The sequence below is a fragment of the Choloepus didactylus genome, assembly GCF_015220235.1.
Source record: "Choloepus didactylus isolate mChoDid1 chromosome 23 unlocalized genomic scaffold, mChoDid1.pri SUPER_23_unloc2, whole genome shotgun sequence".
Classification (NCBI taxonomy): Eukaryota; Metazoa; Chordata; class Mammalia; order Pilosa; family Megalonychidae; genus Choloepus; species Choloepus didactylus.
Genome location: NW_023637596.1, coordinates 243,226 through 262,301, shown reverse-complemented (window position 1 = coordinate 262,301; position 19,076 = coordinate 243,226). Strand labels below are relative to the sequence as shown.

General features: G+C 49.3%; 1 protein-coding gene across 1 annotated transcript in view; it reads left to right on the top strand.

Annotated features, from left to right (window-relative positions):
- Positions 1 to 253: 253 nt before the first annotated feature.
- Positions 254 to 19,076, top strand: part of LOC119524992 — a 50,958-nt gene continuing 32,135 nt past the window's right edge. The window contains exons 1-3 of the mRNA XM_037823699.1: positions 254 to 305; positions 14,944 to 15,102; positions 15,795 to 16,126. Of these exons, the coding sequence (XP_037679627.1) occupies positions 254 to 305; positions 14,944 to 15,102; positions 15,795 to 16,126 (543 nt within the window). The remainder of the gene's footprint in view (positions 306 to 14,943; positions 15,103 to 15,794; positions 16,127 to 19,076) is intronic.

The following is a 19,076-nucleotide window of genomic DNA, read 5'->3' as shown; positions in this document are numbered from 1 at the left end:
ACGGAGGGAGGATGGTGGTGGGGAAGGTCCCCTGGGCAGGGAGTCAGCAGGGCACAAGCAGGGGGCTGGGGGGATGGAGGGCGCTGACGTCATGGGGGGATGGGAAGGTGACCTCACAGGGAGAGAAGGCGGTGATGTCACAAGAAGCAAGCTGAGTTCCGCCAGCTGATTGGTGGGTGGGTTTGGGGGCGGGGCCTGGATATAAGGCACTTGCCAGGGCCTGAGGCTGAGCAGAAAGGCTGAGTGAGCCGAGATGGCGCCGCTGCTGCTGCTCCTGCTCCTTCTGGCCGACCTGCTCAGGTCAGGTGAGGGGTCCTCCCTCACACACACACCCCATACCAGGAACCCCACCCAAACAGGGAGGTCCCCCTGGGTGGCATCCTGCTTCACTTCCTGTTGTGGGACAGGGAATCCATGGACCCACACTCAACACCCGATGTACCCCCTCCTGCCTGGGGAAACCCAGTTCCAACCATCCAACTTTAAGCCCTCACTGATCCACTGACAGCCGTGGACCCACATTCGATGTCCCTGGGTAGACCAACCACCTGCACAACCCCTGTCCCAACCATCCAGCTTCCAGCTCATAATGATCCACCGGTGGAAGTGGACATGCACTCAGCAATCCTTGGACCACCACCTGCCTGCAGGACCCCTGTCCCAACCACACAACTTCAAGCCCCCACTGATCAACCAGAAGTCGTGGACCCTCACTCAATGCCCCTTGGATGACTTCTGGTGTGCACAAGTCCTGTCAGAACTGTCCACCTTTGAGCCCCTGCCAAACAACAAGCATCCATGGACCTGCACTTGGCAACCCTTGGATCACATCCCCCCTGCAGAACAATGTCCCATCCATCCAACTTCAAGCCCCCACTGATCCACCAGAAGTCACAGAACAAAGCACACTGCCACTTGTATGACCTCCGGTGTGCACAACTTCAGTTAGAACTGTTCACTTTCAAAGTCCCACAGATCCACTGGCAGCTGTGAACCCACAATCAGCAACCATTAGATCACTTCCTGCCTACAGAACCCATGTCCCAACCACACAACTTCAAGCCCCCACTCATCAACCAGAAGTCACGGAGCCACACTCAATGCCCCATGGATGACTTCTGGTCTGCACAAGTTCTGTCAGGACTGTTAACATTCCAGCCCCTGCTGATCCACTGGCAGCTGGGGACCTGCCCATGGTGATGCTTAGCCTGCTTCCTGCCTGCAGAATCCCTGTCACAACCATCCAACACCAAGCCCCCAGTGATAAACCAGAATTCATGGACCAACATTCAATGCCCCTTGGATGGCTCCTGGTGTGTATGAGTCCTGTCAGGACTGTCCAACTTTGAGCCACCAACAAGCCACCAGCAGTTGTGGACCTTCTTTTGATGCCCCTTGGATGACCTCTTTCCAGCCCAACTCCTGTCAAAACTGTCAGCCTTTGAGCCTAACCTGATCCACTGGCAGCCACAGACTTGCACTTGGCACCTCTCAGTCCCCATTATGACTGAGGATCCCATGTACAAACTGTCTATCTCCAAGCCCCCACTGATCAACTGGCAGCTGCCAACCTGCATTTCACACCCAATGGACCATCTCCTGCCTCTAGACCCCTTCACCAAGATTTCTGTCTTCCAGCCCCTGCTAATCCACCATAAGGCATGGACCTGCTCTCCATGCCCCATGTATCCCTTCCTGTGGACACAACCCCTGTCCCAAACCTCCATCAGTGAGCCCCAAAAGATCCACCAGCAGCCATGGATCCACACTAAATGCCCCTGGGACTCCTCCTGCCTGCAGAACTCCTGTCCCAAGAGTCTATCTTTGAGCCCTCAGAGACCCACTGGCAGCCACAGACCTGTGATCAATGCCCCATGGAGCTCCACCCACCTATAGATCCTTCATCATAGTCCTCCATCTTCCTGCCACTGCTGATCCATTGGAAAATTGACACCCAGAGTGCTGGTGACAGCTGCCTTCCAAGGAACCCAGGACAAGGTGGACTAGGAAATATGGATGATTTAGGGCCCAGATTTGAGGTCCAGCAGTACCCAGAACTGCTCAGAGCACAGTTCTCCCTCTGACTCACTGTACCCAGGGGATGGCATTCCCATGGCCAGAAGACCTTGGTCTGGAGACTGACTTCAACCTACTATCCTTGCATGGCATCTTCTGGGGAGTCCTTTTCTTCATTGGAGTTCTCTTGTTTAAAGAGTGAAAAGGATGGTGAGGTTGTGAAAAGCAATGGACTTGGAGTTTCAAGAGCTCTGCAACACCAGAAACCTTGTAGGTAAGTCATTCTTAGTCTGTGAGGAAGCACTTGAACACACAAAGATGAATTCTGAAGCAGCCATGAGTGTTACTGACAATCTGTTGTAGGAAGTCTGTGTGTTAACAGAGTGCATGAGCAGGAAGACTTAAGGTTGCTGCAGATTTGACTTCTTAGCTTGGTGACCCAGGAAGGACAGGATTTAAAGGTCATGCTGGAGAGCCAGTTCTCCCTGTGTGCATTATAACAAAGGAAGTTGTGAACATGTTCCTGAGGATACCCAGGCCCTGGAGATGATCATGCTGGGCCAGGTGAAGCTCAGCCAAGGACTCCCTTACTCAGCATGATCATCCTCAGGGCCTGGGATTCCTCAGGAACTTGTTTCCAACTCCCCTTATCAACTGCTAATGTGCTGAGGGAGAGCTGGATCTCTGGGATGTTCTTTAAATCCTGTCCTTCCTGTGTCACCAAGCTGAGAAGAAAATATGCAGCAACCATTAGTTTTCTTGCTCGTGCACTCTGAGTGCATCTTTTAGCTCAGAGACTTCCTTCAACAGATTGTCAGTAAAACTCACGGTTGCTTTAGAATTCATCTTTTTGTGTTCAAGTGCTTCCTCACAGTCTAAAAATGACTTAGCTATAAGCTTGCTTGTTTTGGAGAACTCCAGGTCCATCTGCTTTTCATGACCTCACCATCCTTCACACTTTTCAAACAAGAGAACTCCAAGGAAGAAAAAGACTCCCCAGAAGATGTCATGCAAGGATAGTAGGTTGAAGTCAGTTTCCAGAGCAAGGTCTTCTGGCCATGGGAATGCCATCCCCTGGGTACAGTGAGTCAGAGGAAGAACTGTGCTCTGAAGTGTTCTGGGTATGCTGTGGTGTGCCAATTTGTATTTATTATGTCCCCCATAAAAAGCCATGTAATTTGATGCAATCTTGTGGAGGCAGACTTATTAGTGTAAGTTGGAGCTTTTCCATTAGATTGTTTCCATGGAGATGTGACTCACCCAACAGTAGGTGATAACTATGATTAGATAATTTGCATGGAATTGAAGTCCTGCCCATACAGCATGGGCCTTGATTAGTTTACTAGAGCCCCATGTAAGTGCTCAGAGAGAAGAAGTTCAGAGCTTCAGCCAAGAGAGTGCAACTGAGGGTGACATTTTGAAGAGAAGCTGCAGCAAAGAGAGGACAAAATGCCCAAGAGCAACATTTTGAAGAATGCACAGGAGCCGACAGAAGAGCTGGAACACAACCCAGGATCAGCAAATGCCAGCCACGTGCCATCAGAGCTAACAGATATTTTCCACATGCCAATGGCCTTTCTCCAGTGAAGGTACAGTTACTGTTTGAAAACATGGTTCTAAATAGTGAGGCCCACCTGATCCCCTATCAAACAGAGAAACAAGATTTTTTGGTGAGAAGGTGAGTTTATTGAAGGTGCATCAATCAGGAACAGGAGGGAAAAAAAAGGGTTTCCAAGACCAGTTCAGAGTGAGAAGAATTATTTGGGCTTTTATAAACCCCAAACAGACAAAGAAATGGCCAGAAGCCAGAAGAAAGTAGAAAGGAAAAAAAAAAAAATAGAGGAGAGAAAGCTGTTTGGTCAGCATTTCCTTGTTACCTTCAGGTCCTCCCCTCATCCAGCTTTGTTTTTCACGGTCCTGATCATGAGACCACATGGTTACATCCCTCGTATCTTACTGCAGGCAATGCTGGGAAAGTTCCTGGGAGCAGACAATACATTTTTGTTTTTGAGATTAGAGCAATAGCAAGTTATTTTTCCAAGGGCTTTTCATGGTCAGAATAACTTAAAGCTGCTTGAGTGAAGTGATCTTAATGAACAGTTTTCTTTTTCCTTTATTGGCTATTAAAGACTATACTAACCATTTTCCAGCTAAAGAATTATATTGAATATTTTATACTTATCCAGCTATCAGTACCCTATTTTTGTGGCCTTACCTTGGACACTTTATGGCCTTAAGACTGTAACTGCATAACTGAATAAATCCCCTTTATAAAAGCCAATCCATTGCTGGCATTTTGTATAATGGCAGCATTAGCAAACCGGAACACATGGCAATATTAATTCCATGATATTGTTTCAAGCATCAGGGACTACCAGTTTGGTAGGCTGAGCCCTTGATTTTTGGGCTTTTAATTATGAAGCTTGTTCCTGCAAAAGAGATGCTAAGACTCCTTATAATTATGCCTAAGAGTACCTCTTTTGTTGCTCAGATCTGGCCTCTATCTCTAAGCCAACTCTGCAGTGTGTCCTCATACCCCCACCCCCAAATATGGGACATGACTCCCAGATGTCTAAAGCTCCCTGGTATCATGGGGCATGACTCCTGGGGATGAGCCTGGCCCTGGCATCATGGGATTGAGAAAGCCTTATGAACCAAAAAGAGGAAGAGAAATGAAACAAAATTTCAGTGGCTGAGAGATGTCAAATGGAGTTGAGAGGTCATTCTGGAGGTTATTCTTATGCATTATATAGATATCCCTTTTTAATTTTTGGTTTAATAAAATACTTATGAGGAAATACCTAAAACTGTTGAACAGCAACCCAGTATCCTTGATTCTTGAACATGATTGTTTAACTATATAACTTGCATGATGTGACCATGTGACTGTGAAAACCTTGTGGCTCACATTCCCTTTACTCAGTTTATGGACAGATGAGTAGAAGAATGGGGACAAAAAGTAAATGACCAATAGTGGGGAGGAGAGGTATGAAATGTTTGGGTGTCCCTTTTTACTTTTAATTTTCTTCCCATTTTTATTTTTTGTAGTGATTAAAATGTTCAAAAATGGATTGTGGTGATGAACGCATAAGTATATGATGATACTGTGAACAGCTGATTGTACATTTCAGATGATCATATGGTATGTGAATATATCTCAATAAAACTGCATTAAAAAAAGAAAAAAAAGAAGTAGCCCAAAGTTTTCCTCATATTCCCTTCCAGTCACCTTCCCCCTTGGTAACACCTATTCTAATCTCTATTCTCATGGGTTAGTTTTGTCTGTTTTTTAACTTTAAATAAATGAAATCACTCAGCATCTTTTTGTCTTTGTCTTCTTTTAAATAATGTCTGTAGATGCATCCTGGATGTGTGTCCCAGTAATGCATTCCTTTTCATGGTCGGGTGGATTTCTAGTAAAGGAATATGGCACAGTTTTATGGATCCATTTTACTGTTGATGGACTTTTAGGCTGACTCTTTGGCTGTTTTTAATGAAGCTGCTATGAGCAGTCTTGTGCATCTCTCAGTGGGCACAAGGACTCACTTTTTCTTGGGTATATACAGCTATGAGAAGAAGTGATGGAACTGCCAATAAAATGTAGATAATATCAAATATTTTTTCAAAAGTAATAGAAACAATGTATATTCCCACCAGATATACTGAGAGTTCTCTTGATACAAATCCTTTCCAAAACTTGGTACTGACATCCACTTGAGGTTGTAGTGGTATCTCATTTAGTGCCTGTTTAAATCGTGATTTTTTTAAAAATTCAGTTGTCAGTTGGGAGGGGGCTGAGGGCAATGCTGGGGCACTGAAGTGTCCTGTGTCTTGATCTGGTGGTGGTTTAATGCATATGTTTATGGACATTATGGTTGATGCTTTGTGTATCTTTTTAAGAAATTTAAGATATTCCAGCTGTGTTTTCTTCTATAAATTTTACTATCTAACTTTTTACATTTAGATTTATGATCTATCTCAAATCGATTTTTGCTTAAGGTGTGAGAAATTAAGACATCAAGGTTAATAAACTTCCATATGCATATCCAAATTCACCAGCACCATTTACTGAAACGACCACTGTTTCCCCCACTGTATTGCAGAAAACCTTTGTGTGAACCAGGTAAGTGACTATATATGTATTTCTGGATTTTATTCCATTCTGTTTGTCGAGTTCTCTCTCTTTGTGCCTAATTCTACCTTAACTTAATTATTGCAGATTTATATAAGTCTGTGTATCTGGGAATTTAAGTGCTGTGGCTTTCGTCTTAAATTTTCTTGGCTATTGCAGATGCTTTGTTGACTTGAAGTGGCTGTAGCAGGCATTTGCATCATGTTCTTAAAATTATGTTTGATAATTCACCATTAATTATGATACTAGCTGTAGGACTTTTTGCAGGTACCCATGACAGTAGTGGAATTGAACTAGAAATCAATAAATTTAATTTTAAAAAAAGCCAACAATAGTTTTGAAATATTTAGCAATGTATTTTTAAACAGAGCTGGGCATAGGGTGAGGCAAGCAAGGGGCCTAAGGTGCAAAGTGCCATTTCTCCCTGCACTTTCACAGACCTGAGAAGCAGCGGCTCCTTCATTTTGTGCTTGAGGCTCCTTGTTTTCCCCATTCTAGTCCTGCACCTGGTGCTAAATAATCCATAGGTCCAAATTATGGAAATAAAAATATTTATGGGAATGAGTGAAAGCATTTTTTGGAAATTTATATCTTTAAATGCATATGTTTGAAAAGAAGAAAGGTCAAAAAATCAAATCACTGCTCTCCAGAAAAATTTCTGAGATGATGGAAATATTCTGCATCTGCACTGTCCAATATAAGTCACTAAACCCATGTGACTTGATCTCTTGTTCTGTGGCTAGTGCAATTAATGTATTGAATTTGGAATTTAACTTTGATCTTCCTTACCAAAGAATCCCAAATAACTTATGTAGATACACTTCTCCAACGTGGTGGAATTTTACTCCCTTCCTCCCCAGTTCCAAACCCCTCCATTACCTGAGTGCAGTTTGGACTTAGTAACTTGCTTCCATGAACAGTGTGTGAAAAGGGGAAAATACCTTTACAGTGGAGAAACTTGTCACATAATCCTCGGCCAGTTGTTCAAGGCTAACTCCCTAGTGAAAAGTCAGGTTGAGACAAGGTATCCCTGCTGTGAATTGATGAGAAGGGCTCATCACTTTTGTAGTATTCCTAAAAACCCATAACCCATGTGTGATGGTGCGAAAAACAGCAGACAAACCCAAATTGAGGAACAGTCTACAAAACACCTGGCCATTAGTTCCTCCTTAAAATTGTGAGGGTCTTGAAAAACAAGGAGAGTCTGTGAGAACAAGCACTATTCCTAAAAGGAATAAACAGTCATCTGTTTGTGGAGAAGAAAAGAATTTATTCACTATCTTGCAAGAACGGACCCAACCAAAATGTGGGGGTTGGCACCCAGAACAATAGAACCAGCAGTATTTATTCCCTACACCTAACTGCAAGTCCCTCCCCTGTTTCTCCATTGGCTGGATACTTCAGAGGCTGGATACTTCAGAGGTTACATTCTATTCGAGAAGCCTAACTAGCCTGCTCAAATTTGAACCATGCAGCCTGCCCAAATTGGAAACATTTGAAAGAAAAGTCTCCTGTGCAAACTTGGAACATTTGAAACAAGTCTCCACCCCTCTTTTCTTTGTTCTTGAACTGCAGAGCCAGTCTGAGCTAGTTTGGTAACAACTTATGAAGCTGTTTTAAGGAATCATCCCCCCTCCCCCAGTCTCCACCTTGCAAGGACAGTGGGTGGATAAACAGGAGGACTGGCCACCGATTATAGCTTGGCTTCTTGACCTGCGGTCGCAGTTGACTCGTCTGGGGGGGGGGGTGGCGGCCGGTTGCTAAATCCTAGGTTCTTAGGATTGCTCGGAGGGTACCGGCGGCGGGGGCTCTTTCCCGGAGGCGAGGGCGAGGCGGGGGACTGGGCCCGGTCCCCGGCGGTGGCGTGCAAGGTGTGGAGGGCGGCGAGAAGGAACAGGCGGGACACGTTTCTTTGAGGGTGAAGAAGCCAAGAGAGTTTATTAGGGGAGAGTACAAGCTTATATCGGGCGGTTTAGAGGGCGGGGTAGCTGTAGGGGTTAAAGGCTTGGATTGGTTCTGAGAGGGCGCGGAGGTTGATTGAAAAGGGGCGGGAGTTGCTCCGGTAACGAAGAGGGTGGAGGGTGCGGGTAAGGCATGGGGGGGGGTTTTCTCCGGCAAGCCCTCCCCAACGGTTGTACTTTGGGGTGAGGAAATGGGGCCTGCATTCGGCTCCACTTTCTCAGGCCCGGGGGGCCGTGGAGGGCGCTACCACCCGTGCCCCACTACCTTTCCTAGGGGCTGATCAGTTCCCCTGGCCCAGGCCCGCCAAGTCGGAACTCGATAACAGTGTCCCGCATTTCCCCCTTCTTTTCTAATTAGAGGAAGAAGCTTACCGGAGAGATCCGCCAAGGGATGAGGGAAAGGGGAGGTGGGGGAAGGGATAGGGGTAGATGGTAGTCAGAGAGGCTGGAGCTCGACGTTGGTGTGGCGCCCGGGCGTTCGAGAGGGGCCTCGCTGCTTGCGGGATGGACGAGGGTGGCGACGCTGCGGAGGGTCAGCTTTTTCAGTGGAGGCAAGTTGTTGATACTGGACTTGCACAAATGATGAAAAGACAGCATTGGCTTGGTTCTTAGCAAGCTGGACAATTCTGCGGATAATGCAGGGCCCTAGGGTGAGAGCTAGAATAATCATTAGTAGGGGGCCGATGAGAGGGAGGAGGTATGGGAGGAGGGGGGTAAAGATGTGGGACCAATAGTTGGTGGCTTCACGGTTTCTTTTGCGTTGTTCTAGTCCCTCTCGGACCTTCTTTAGGCTGTCTTCGGCGAGACCTGTGGAATTGGCATATACACAGCACTCTTCTCCTAGGGCGGCGCAAAGGCCTCCTTCTTTGAGGAGGAGAAGGTCGAGACCTCGGCGGTTTTGGAGCACGACCTCAGAGAGGGAATTGACAGAATTTTTAAGATGGGAAATAGCGTCTTGTAGGTGACGAATGTCCTCGTCAACAGCCGCCCGGAGGTGAGTTAGGGCGGAGCCTTGACTGGCTAATGCAGCGATTTCGGTGCCAGCGCCTGCAAGACCTAAGAGGGAGGCAATTGCGAGGGCGGTGATGGGTTCTCGCTTTTGCAGAGTGGCAGGAACTGCAGTTCTTTCCAGGCGGAGGAAGAAATTTTCCTCGCTGTGGTATAGGACCCTAGGGATAAGGACAATCAGGAGGCAAGTTTCATTAGTTGTATTGAGGGTTTGCACATTAAGGCAGGGGGTAAGTCCTGTAGAGGAGCAGAGCCATTGGGAGGAGTTGTGGGGAATAAGAAACTTGGCATAGCTGCTGGGAGATGAATAGTTGGCACAAGCTGTGAGGTTGGGAGAGTTACTTGAGCGAGAGCGGATGCACTGTCCTGTAAAGGAGACTGAATGAAAGGTTAGGGGGACGGCAGAGGTATTCCAATTGCATTCCGAGGGGCTATTCTCTGTGTTTTCTGAAAAGGAAAGGTTGGAGGCGACGGGCTCATACAGTGAGGAAGAGGTGGAGAGGCAAAGCCAACAAGAGGAGGTAAGATTGGGGTAGGAGACATTTAGTGAGGTGAAGGTTGCTTGGATAAGGCTGAAGAGGGGAGAGGAGTAATGAGAGGGGGGTAGAAAAGGTTGGGGTGGTGGGGTTGGCGATGCGTTGTTTGCAGCTGAGCTGCGGCTGGTTGGAGCTAAGGTGCGGCTGGAGGGCTGTGGAAAAAGGGGGTTAATGACTTTATTGGGACCAATGGCAGAGGGGTTTTTTAGTACAGCCTCCTTCTTTATCAAAATAAGGGAACCTGGGTCGACTCCTTCTAAATAGATTCTGAAGCCCCAGGTTCGACCGAGTAGCCAAGAAGGATCAGTAGGGAGCTGTACGGTGAGATTTAGTTTTTGACAATTATATTTATCGTAATAAGGATTGATGGAATGGTCACGGGGCTTGCAACCAAAAGGGGCCCAATTTAAAGTTAGGTAAAGATCAGGGGCGTAAGGTTTCCAAGTAGTGGCTAATGTTTCACACCCCCAGTATGCACAGTAGTATTGGTTGGGAGCATTGCAGTATGATTTTCCAGGATTTGAGGATGGGCACATGTAATATTGGGCCTAGGGATCACTTACCTTTCGAGCGCAGGTTTCTTCGACACTGGAGACAAAGGTGGCGAAAGGCTCACTCGGCTCCTGGAAGAGCTTGGTGAATTTATTAGGCCGACAGGCAGAGCAGTTGGCAAACGCTCGTAAGGCGATTCCCCAAAGGATAGGCCAAAAGGTGGCAGGTGCATTAATATAGGCAGATGCATTTATAAACGCTCCTGTGCCCAAGTAAGCTTCGGGGTGATGATAGACTCCAGTGGCTGCGTCTTGCTCACTTTGCCTAGCTGCTTCCGCCTGGAAGTGGGCACGCCAATCAACAAACTGGCCGGGGTTAAGAATGGTACGGGCAAGCGAGGCCCAGTCTTGGGGGAGGCAAAAGTCCATGGCGATATCCTGTAGTAATTGGGAAGCGTATGGGCTACCTAACCCGTCTTCCTTGACGGCCCTGCGAAGCTGCTTGATAGTATCTGAGTCAATGGGATACCAGTCGTACGGTTTCTGTGGTGAGGGGGTAAGGTTGAGAGGAAAGCAGCGAAAAACACGAGAGAAAGGAGGACGCGCTTGCAGAGGGCCTGGCACGGGAGTGGGGGTAGGGGGAGTGTTGTCCCAAGGGTTGCCTTGAGGTGTAGAAGGCAGCCAGGGGTTGTTAGTCGGCAGGGTGGGAGGAGCGGCGGCAGCTGCCGGTAGCGGCTCCGAGGGGGAGCTCGCCGAAGGGGGAGGCGGAAGTGGGAGGCCCCAAGCGTCGCAAGATGGCGGCGTGGTGGGAGTGGCTAAGGCATAAGATGGCAGACTAGCCCCGCCCTGTGAAAGGGTGGGGTAAAGCGCATGCGGTTTCCGGCCCGGCTTAGGGCTGACGTCATCACTAGAGCACTTCCTCCCCTCAGTGGAAGAAGAAGGAGGAAGTTCGCCATTTTGGAGAGACTCGGTATTGTTTAGCGGAGGGGGAAGGAGGGGGGGTTGATTACCGAGCAAAGAAAATGAGGTAAACCGTGGCCGCGAGGCCGAAGGAGACAGCGAGAGCAGAAAGCAGGACCCTCTGGTAGCGGGAGCAGTCTGGGGGGGGGCGGTTGCAAAGAGGCACACGGCGCCAAACAAAGAAACAAAGACACAAAGGACCACAGCAAAGTAATGGAGGGGGAGAGGGAAAGCTACTGGAGGAAGAGTGTTAGGAGGAATGGGGGGACACAGGAAGAGAAGACGAAAGGTAGTCGGGGGCAAAAGCCAGGTTAATGCGGGAAAGGAAGAGCGGCCCGGGCGCGGAGCGGCGTGGGAGAGGCGGCTCCGGACATGGAGCGGCGAGGGAGAGGCGGCCCTTACCTTGCAGGCGAGGAGAAGGGGAGTTGGAGAGGCGTCCGGGCGAGCGGGTGGTTTTACTGGACCGCTGCGTGGAGAGGACCAGCCCCACGTTGGGCGCCAGTTGCGGTCGCAGTTGACTCGTCTGGGGGGGGGGTGGCGACCGGTTGCTAAATCCTAGGTTCTTAGGATTGCTCGGAGGGTACCGGCGGCGGGGGCTCTTTCCCGGAGGCGAGGGCGAGGCGGGGGACTGGGCCCGGTCCCCGGCGGTGGCGTGCAAGGTGTGGAGGGCGGCGAGAAGGAACAGGCGGGACACGTTTCTTTGAGGGTGAAGAAGCCAAGAGAGTTTATTAGGGGAGAGTACAAGCTTATATCGGGCGGTTTAGAGGGCGGGGTAGCTGTAGGGGTTAAAGGCTTGGATTGGTTCTGAGAGGGCGCGGAGGTTGATTGAAAAGGGGCGGGAGTTGCTCCGGTAACGAAGAGGGTGGAGGGTGCGGGTAAGGCACGGGGGGGGGGGAGGGGGGTTTCTCCGGCAAGCCCTCCCCAACGGTTGTACTTTGGGGTGAGGAAATGGGGCCTGCATTCGGCTCCACTTTCTCAGGCCCGGGGGGCCGTGGAGGGCGCTACCACCCGTGCCCCACTACCTTTCCTAGGGGCTGATCAGTTCCCCTGGCCCAGGCCCGCCAAGTCGGAACTCGATAACAGTGTCCCGCATTGACCCTCTGCCATTCTCCTGAGCTGCCCCCATCCTGTATGAAAGCTAAACTTAATCTAATTCTCACAAGTCTGAGAAACTGTCACAAACCAGAGTAAGCTAAGGGATGTGATGACTCAATGTGTAGTGGTATTCTGGATGGAATTCCAGAACAGACAAAGGACATTAATGGAAAATCCAGTGAAATCCAAATAAAGAGTAGAGTTTATTTAATAGTAAAATAACAAACACTGCAGTTTTTGTTAGGCCTAAGAATGCCTTTTAACATATATAAATTTTACACATTGCACATATCTTTAAATCTATGATGTCTTAATTTTTACTATGAACAGAAATCTTCAAGTGCAAAGTATTGATCATATTTAGATTGTGTGATCTTGATACCATTAGAAAACCTGGTTCTAAATAGTCGGGCCTGCCTGATCCCACATCAAACAGGGAAAAAATTCTCTTTGCTTTAGTGAAAAGGTACATTTATTGAAGATGCATCAACAAGGAACTGGAAGAAAATTAAATCTTTCCAAGGCCACTTCAGAGTGAGAAGAGTTGTGTGGGCTTTTGTAACCCAAAAAAGACAAAGAAATGGTCAGAATCTAGAAGAAAGCAGAAGGAGCATGTCCATGTGATGTGGTTAACAACTTTATAATTCTAGGGACCACAGAAACGGGTCTCACCTATAACTCCGATGGGGAGAGAGCATGCAGGCACAGTACTAGGAGCCTGGTTTAAATATGCAAGCACTTCAATTAAAATGGAGGTCTAATTTTCTTCTTTACATTTTTTCTAGGGTTATATTAGATAATGGGTAGAACATAATCTATATACTTACCTCACCTCTTTTTAAAAGTCTTTATTGCTGAAGATGAAGCTCTGACTTGTAGCTACCTGCAAGCACTTTCAGAGAAGCATCAGAGTAAAACAATGTAACCAAGAAGGGAATTTGGCTGTTTCTGTGACATATAACATTTAAAAAAATAACTTGCTTCCATATTGTTGTGTAATTGTGGCAGCCCGTGGCCTGAGCAAAACAGGCCTGCAGATCTTGGTGCACAGCAGTCTGCATGACCTGGGCAGCTATTGGTCAACCTGTTGTCTTTGTAAGCCAGCAAAGAAACAAAAGGGTAAACTGACCTTAAAATGTAACTTTAAAATGTGAAATGGGAGGCAGGCAGGAGGTGAGAGTCTCTTGTTCTCACAAAAGAGCAAAATGTAATTGATAAATGTTATTCTAGTCCTTCCAGCACAACCTCTCAGGTCACAGTGACCTGTTCCCACGTTTATGCTCCCTCCACCCTTAGGAATGTCTTTGTCTTAAACCCTTAGAAAATAGCTTGCTCTTCTCTGAATTGGCAGCTGATTTCCCTGCAAAAGCTGTACCTGCCCAGTGAGAGAAAAGCCCTTTGAATTCTGCCTCCCTCTGAGTAAGCCCCAAATAAAGTTCATGTTTCAGCAAATGCTGGGTGTTTTCTTTGGTCTTTTGACTGGCAAAGCCCCCTCGGGCTGTGACAGTAATATTATGTAGATCAGTAACCAAAAGAAGGTTAGAAAATTTTTAATTTTTATATTGTCTAAACATTTCTTATGCAATTTATAACATAACCATTTTTTTGCACTTCATTTTTTTTTCAAGATGAAAGAACAAATTCTTTGCAACTGTTGGGAATAAAAAGATATTTTTAGGGATTGACCTTGAGAAAGCAAAATGTTAAAAGTTGTTAGGATTGAATCTGCCCATAATACCACAAATTTAGAAATTGATAAAGGAATTGCTTTTTTAAAACTCCCACATTTTTGGAAAATAATAAAATATTACCCATAACCCTTGTGATAAAAGAGAATCACTAGGCAAATTAGGGAATACATGGAATTGAATGATAATGAACATTTACAATCAAAAGTTGTGAGACAAAGCTAAATGAGTAGTTGAAGCCAAATATGTAGCATCAAACATATGGGAGGAGGTTATAAATAATGAGCTAGACTTCTTTCCAAAAAGCTGCAAAGAGTAGCAACAGAGCAAACCCACAGGGTCAAGAATGAAGAAATTATAAAGAATGGGGAAAATACAAATGAAATAAAGAAGAAAATAACTTTACAGAAGATTGCCAAAATAAACAGCTGGTTCTTCACAGGATTATTCAGATAAACAAACTTCTGGCAGAACAGGTCAATAAATTAAAGAAGAAAAAGTACAAGTAAACAAACAACCTGCAAACTTTTCCTACAAAGAGCCAGGTAGTAACTATTTTAGGCTTTGAGAGCAGTGAGACCAGTCTCTGTTGCAATTAATCAACTCTGGTGATGTAGCAGGAAAGCAGCCAGAGACAATACTGCAGGGAATGGACAGGTCTGTGTTCCAACAAAAAAGTTACTTATGGATACAAATGTGAATTTCATGTAAACTTCACATCACCAAAATAACATTCTCCGTTTAGCCTCCTTGCAAACCACTTAAAATTGTAACCGACATTCTTAGCTAGCTGCAAGTTGTGCAAAACCGGCTGGCGGGCTCGATTGGATTCGCCCCCAGATGCAACCTCAGGGGAGGGGGAGTCAAGGCCCAGTTGCATTGTCAAGCTCCATAGCCATGGAGCACGCACTGCTTCTTTTATGGAAAAGGTAACAGATCTGAGGTTGTGAAAGCTGAATTTTAGGAGCAGAAACATATTCCTGGAAGGACCGAACCTCTGCTACCCACGCCCTTCCAGGGACCCCGGGTCTTTGCTGCTCTCTCCACTCCCGGCAGCCAGACTGTGCAGCACCAGGTCACCGCTAGGGGCGCCAGAGCGCGCACATGGGCCTGACCAGTGCCTGGCCTCAGGAAGGGAACTGGCAGCCATTGAGAGGTCCCCGCGGGTGTGCGGAGGGGACTGCAGTGACCCAGGCCTGAGGAGGCTTCCTTGTGGTGGGCTTTCCCTGGGGCGCGCCTTGGGCCTGGTGCCTTGGCCATAAGGAAAAGAGCACACACCCTGGGTCACTTTCCAATTGTACATATTTTTCACTTGGTGAAATGTCCTCCAGCTTGGAAATCACTCACGCCAAGCAAGGGGAGCTGGCTCTTGGCTCTCCTGGGGGCTGCTGGTCAGCAGACAGCCCTTCCCTCTGAGAGTGTCTTCTCCCTCTCCGCCCTAAGCGAGTGCATGGACGCACACAAAGGCAGTACCACCCCCAAACCTTAGGAGCACATCAGGAGCAGGACCAGCCTTGGCCCCATCTCTGCTCTTTGTTAATTAGCTCTGCCTTCGGGAGAGTGATCTGAAGTAGGCTTGAAGCTCTGAGGCAGGCCCGGTACCAGGGATGTGGTAAGAAGACACACTTCCTAAACTAAAGAAAGGACAGAATGGAAGTGTTGGCTCCCACCTCTGGCCAGGCCAGGAAGTGGGACTAAGCCAGCAGGGGCTCCCATCCAAAGCGGTGCTTGGGTTTGGGGGCAGGGCCCTCACTTCTCCCCGGTACTCCAGCTCCCCGTTTGGCCCTGGCAGGCAGAGTGTCCTCGGCCTCCTTGGCCCTAGGCGGGCTCGCCTCGCCCCGCGCTGATTCTGGCGGGACAAGGAGGCGGAGGGGGCTGCGCGGGGAGCGGGGCGCGGTTCCTTTAAGGCCCCTGTCAGGAGGAGCGATCGCAGGAGACGGGCGCGGGGCGGGGCCTCGGCGAGGCGGCCCCGGAGCTTCACCTGCCGCTGGGATCCCCAGGAACTGAGGCGCGGGCTGCTGCGAGGCCGGCGGACACACGGGCTGGAGGGAGCGCGCGGCCGTCCGCACTTGGCCTGGCTCCGGGGAGCCCGGGCGGCGAGCGCGGCGGACGCAGCCAGACTGTGGGCCCCGGACCCCGGGCAGGCAGCAAGCGGGCTCCTGGGCACGGCGCGGCGGGGAAAATGACCGCGGGCTCCTGCGCGCTCTTCCTGCTGCTCTCGCTCTCCGGCTCGCTCCGGGTAAGTTGCCGCCGCCCGCGCCGACGTTTCCGGTATCCGATGTAATGAGGGGCCGGCTCCGGAGTCTGCGGGGCGCGCGCACACACCGTACGGGGCTTTTCCGAGTTTTCCTGGCGGTGCTAGAGACCCCGCCGCGCGTTCCGTGGCACCCAGCCCGGCACCCGCGTTCCTCGAAGCCGCCTGCGGTCGGCAGGAGTGGGAAGGCGCCGGGGCGGCGTGGAGCGGCGAAGCGGGGCGAGAGTGTGGGCGGGTGGCCGGGATACCGTCACTGCCCGCAGCGGGACCCGCCGAGCATCCCTCTCCACCTGCTGCCCCCGGCCGCTACCCGGAGTTCGGTTCGCCCGCGCCGGGACAGGCTGCCCGCTGGCGGAGCCGGCGCACCCTCTACTTCCCGGGAGCTGCGCGCCTCCGGAGTTAGCGCGCCAGCCGGGCTCAGGGCTCAGGGCTAGGGCATCCTGGCGGGGGCCGGTCCGGGTACAGGGGCCGTCAGGTCCGGCCGCCTCTGCGCTGGGGCTGGGGATCCGCTGCCCAGAGTTCCCAGCTCTTCTTCCGGGTAGCGGCCAAGACAGTCCCTGCGACTGGGTGGGGGATGTGGGCCGCTGGACACCCCTGTCGCCGAGCGTCGCCGCGCGCAGGCTGCGGCAGGAGTCCTGGCGGGGACCGCAGGGCTGGGAGCAGGGCGGGGTGGTCGTGTTCCGGGCCCGTGCGGGCGAGGAGTGCGCCCTGGGATCGCGGGGCTCCCGCTTTCTTGCTGGAGAGCCGCGCCGGCCCTCTGCCCAGCTTGTTCGCTGCATTTCGCGGGGTGCAGAGCATGGGGGTGGGGGGGGGCGTGCCGAGAAGCTGGGGGTAGGGGGTGGGGAATCTTCAAGTGCAACGTATCAATCATATTTAGATTGTGTGATCTGACCATAATACCACAAAATTAGAAATTGAAAAATAGTTTAAAAAAATCCCACATTTTGAAAAAATAAAATATTACCACATAACCCTTCCAATAAAAGAGAATCACTAGAGGAATTATGGAATAAATGTAATTGAATGATAATGGACATATTACATATTACACTCAAAATTGTGATCCAAAGCTTAATCGGTACTTAGAGGGAAATCTATAGCATTAAACACATGGCGGGGGTGGGGTGGTTATAAACAGTGATCCAGGCTTCTTTCTTAAAAGTTGCAAAGAGTAGCAACTGAGCAAGCCCACAGGGGTCAAGAAGGAAGAAATTATAAAGAATGGGGAAAATATAAATGAAATAGAGAAGAAAATAGCTTTACATATTAAAATAAAAAGCAGGTTCTTTCACAAGTTTATTAACATAAACTTTTGGGAGGATTGGTCAATAAATTAAAGAAGAAAAAGTTCAAGTAAACCAATGACCTGCAAACGTTCCCTATAAAGAGCCAGGTAGTAAATATTTTAGGCTTTGAAGGCAGTAAAGAGCAGTCTCTGTTGCAATTAATCAACTCTGATGTTGCAGGAAAGCAGCCAGAGACAATACCCAAGGGAATGGACTTGTCTGTGTTCCAATAAAATCGTTTTCTATGGACACAAATGTGAATTTCATGTAAGTTTCACGTCAACAAAATAACATGCTTTTAACCTCCTCCCGCAATCACTTACAATTTATGCATCATTCTTAAATAGCTGCAAGTTTTGCAAAACCAGGCAGGGGGCTAGATTGGATTGCCCCTAGTTGCAACTTCAAGGAAGGGGGCATCAAGGCCCAGTTGCACTTTCAAGGTCCATAACCGTGGAGCACACGCTACTGCTTTTATGGAAAAGGTGACACACCTGAGGATTATGAGAGCTGGATGCTAGGAAGGGAAATGAATTCCCCGAAGGACTGAACCTCAGCAACCCAGGCCCTTGTAGGGACACCAGGTCTTTGCCGCTAACTGCGCTCCCTGGAGCCAGACTGCAGCACCACCAGGTCGCCGCTAGGGGAGCCAGAGCGCGCACATGCGCCGGACCCGCGCCTGACCTCGCGCCAGGACCTGGCAGCCAATCAGAGGTCGCAGCGGGCTCTTGTGTGGAGGCGACTTCCTTGTCGCGGGCTTCGCCTGGGGTGCGCCTTGGGCCTGGTGCGTTTCCCGCAGCTCTAGGACTGACATGGACGCGACCGGTAAGGACTCCGGCTTGGGGTGTGTGGCACCTAGAATGGGCCCAAGCGTTCCCTTCGAGGAGGCAGGAGGGATTCGGTGACTGAAGCCCCGCGGGTCTTGATGGTGTTCCCGGTCCTTTGTGGCCTGAGGGGTCTGTCCCCGCCATGGTATTCCGAAGGGACTGTCAGGTGGTCCCTGGTGGGTCCCTTTCGCCTTTCCTCCTGTCCCCTCATTCCCCTCCCTCTGCTGCCCTGAGGGCCTGGCCTCCCGCCCCCTCCCTTCCCCCTCCAGCGGCTTCCCCTCCCCCCGCAGTCCCCACCTGCGCTCCTGGGGAAGGGGCCCCACCAGGCCCTCAGCGCCCTCCTCCCCGGACCCCCTTGTGGTCTCTCTCCCTCTCCCTCTCTCCCTCTCTCCCTCTCTCCCCCTCTCCCCCTCTCCCCCCTCCCTCTCCCCCTCCCTCCCTCCCCCGCTCTCTCCCTGTTAGAACAACTCAGCAAAATAAAATTCAGGTTTATTGTTGGACAACATTGATTCATACATCAAACAGGCCACAAATAAGTAAATAAACATCAACTTTACAAATAAAAATTTAAAAGGGAAAAAAGAAATCTTTTTCTTTTGCCTTTTTAACCATCTCATGCAAACCAACTGCTTATACATACACAAAAATGTTACTGGAATACTCGGAATAAGATTGATTTTTGTTGTTTTTGCTGGTTTTTAGAAGGTTTTTTTTTTTCCTTTTAGAGGATAATAGACATGGTCAAACTATGAATAAAGTCAGAAGCAGAACAGAACGCTCATCAGAGATCATTAAAAATGGCTGACCCCTAACAATATGTAC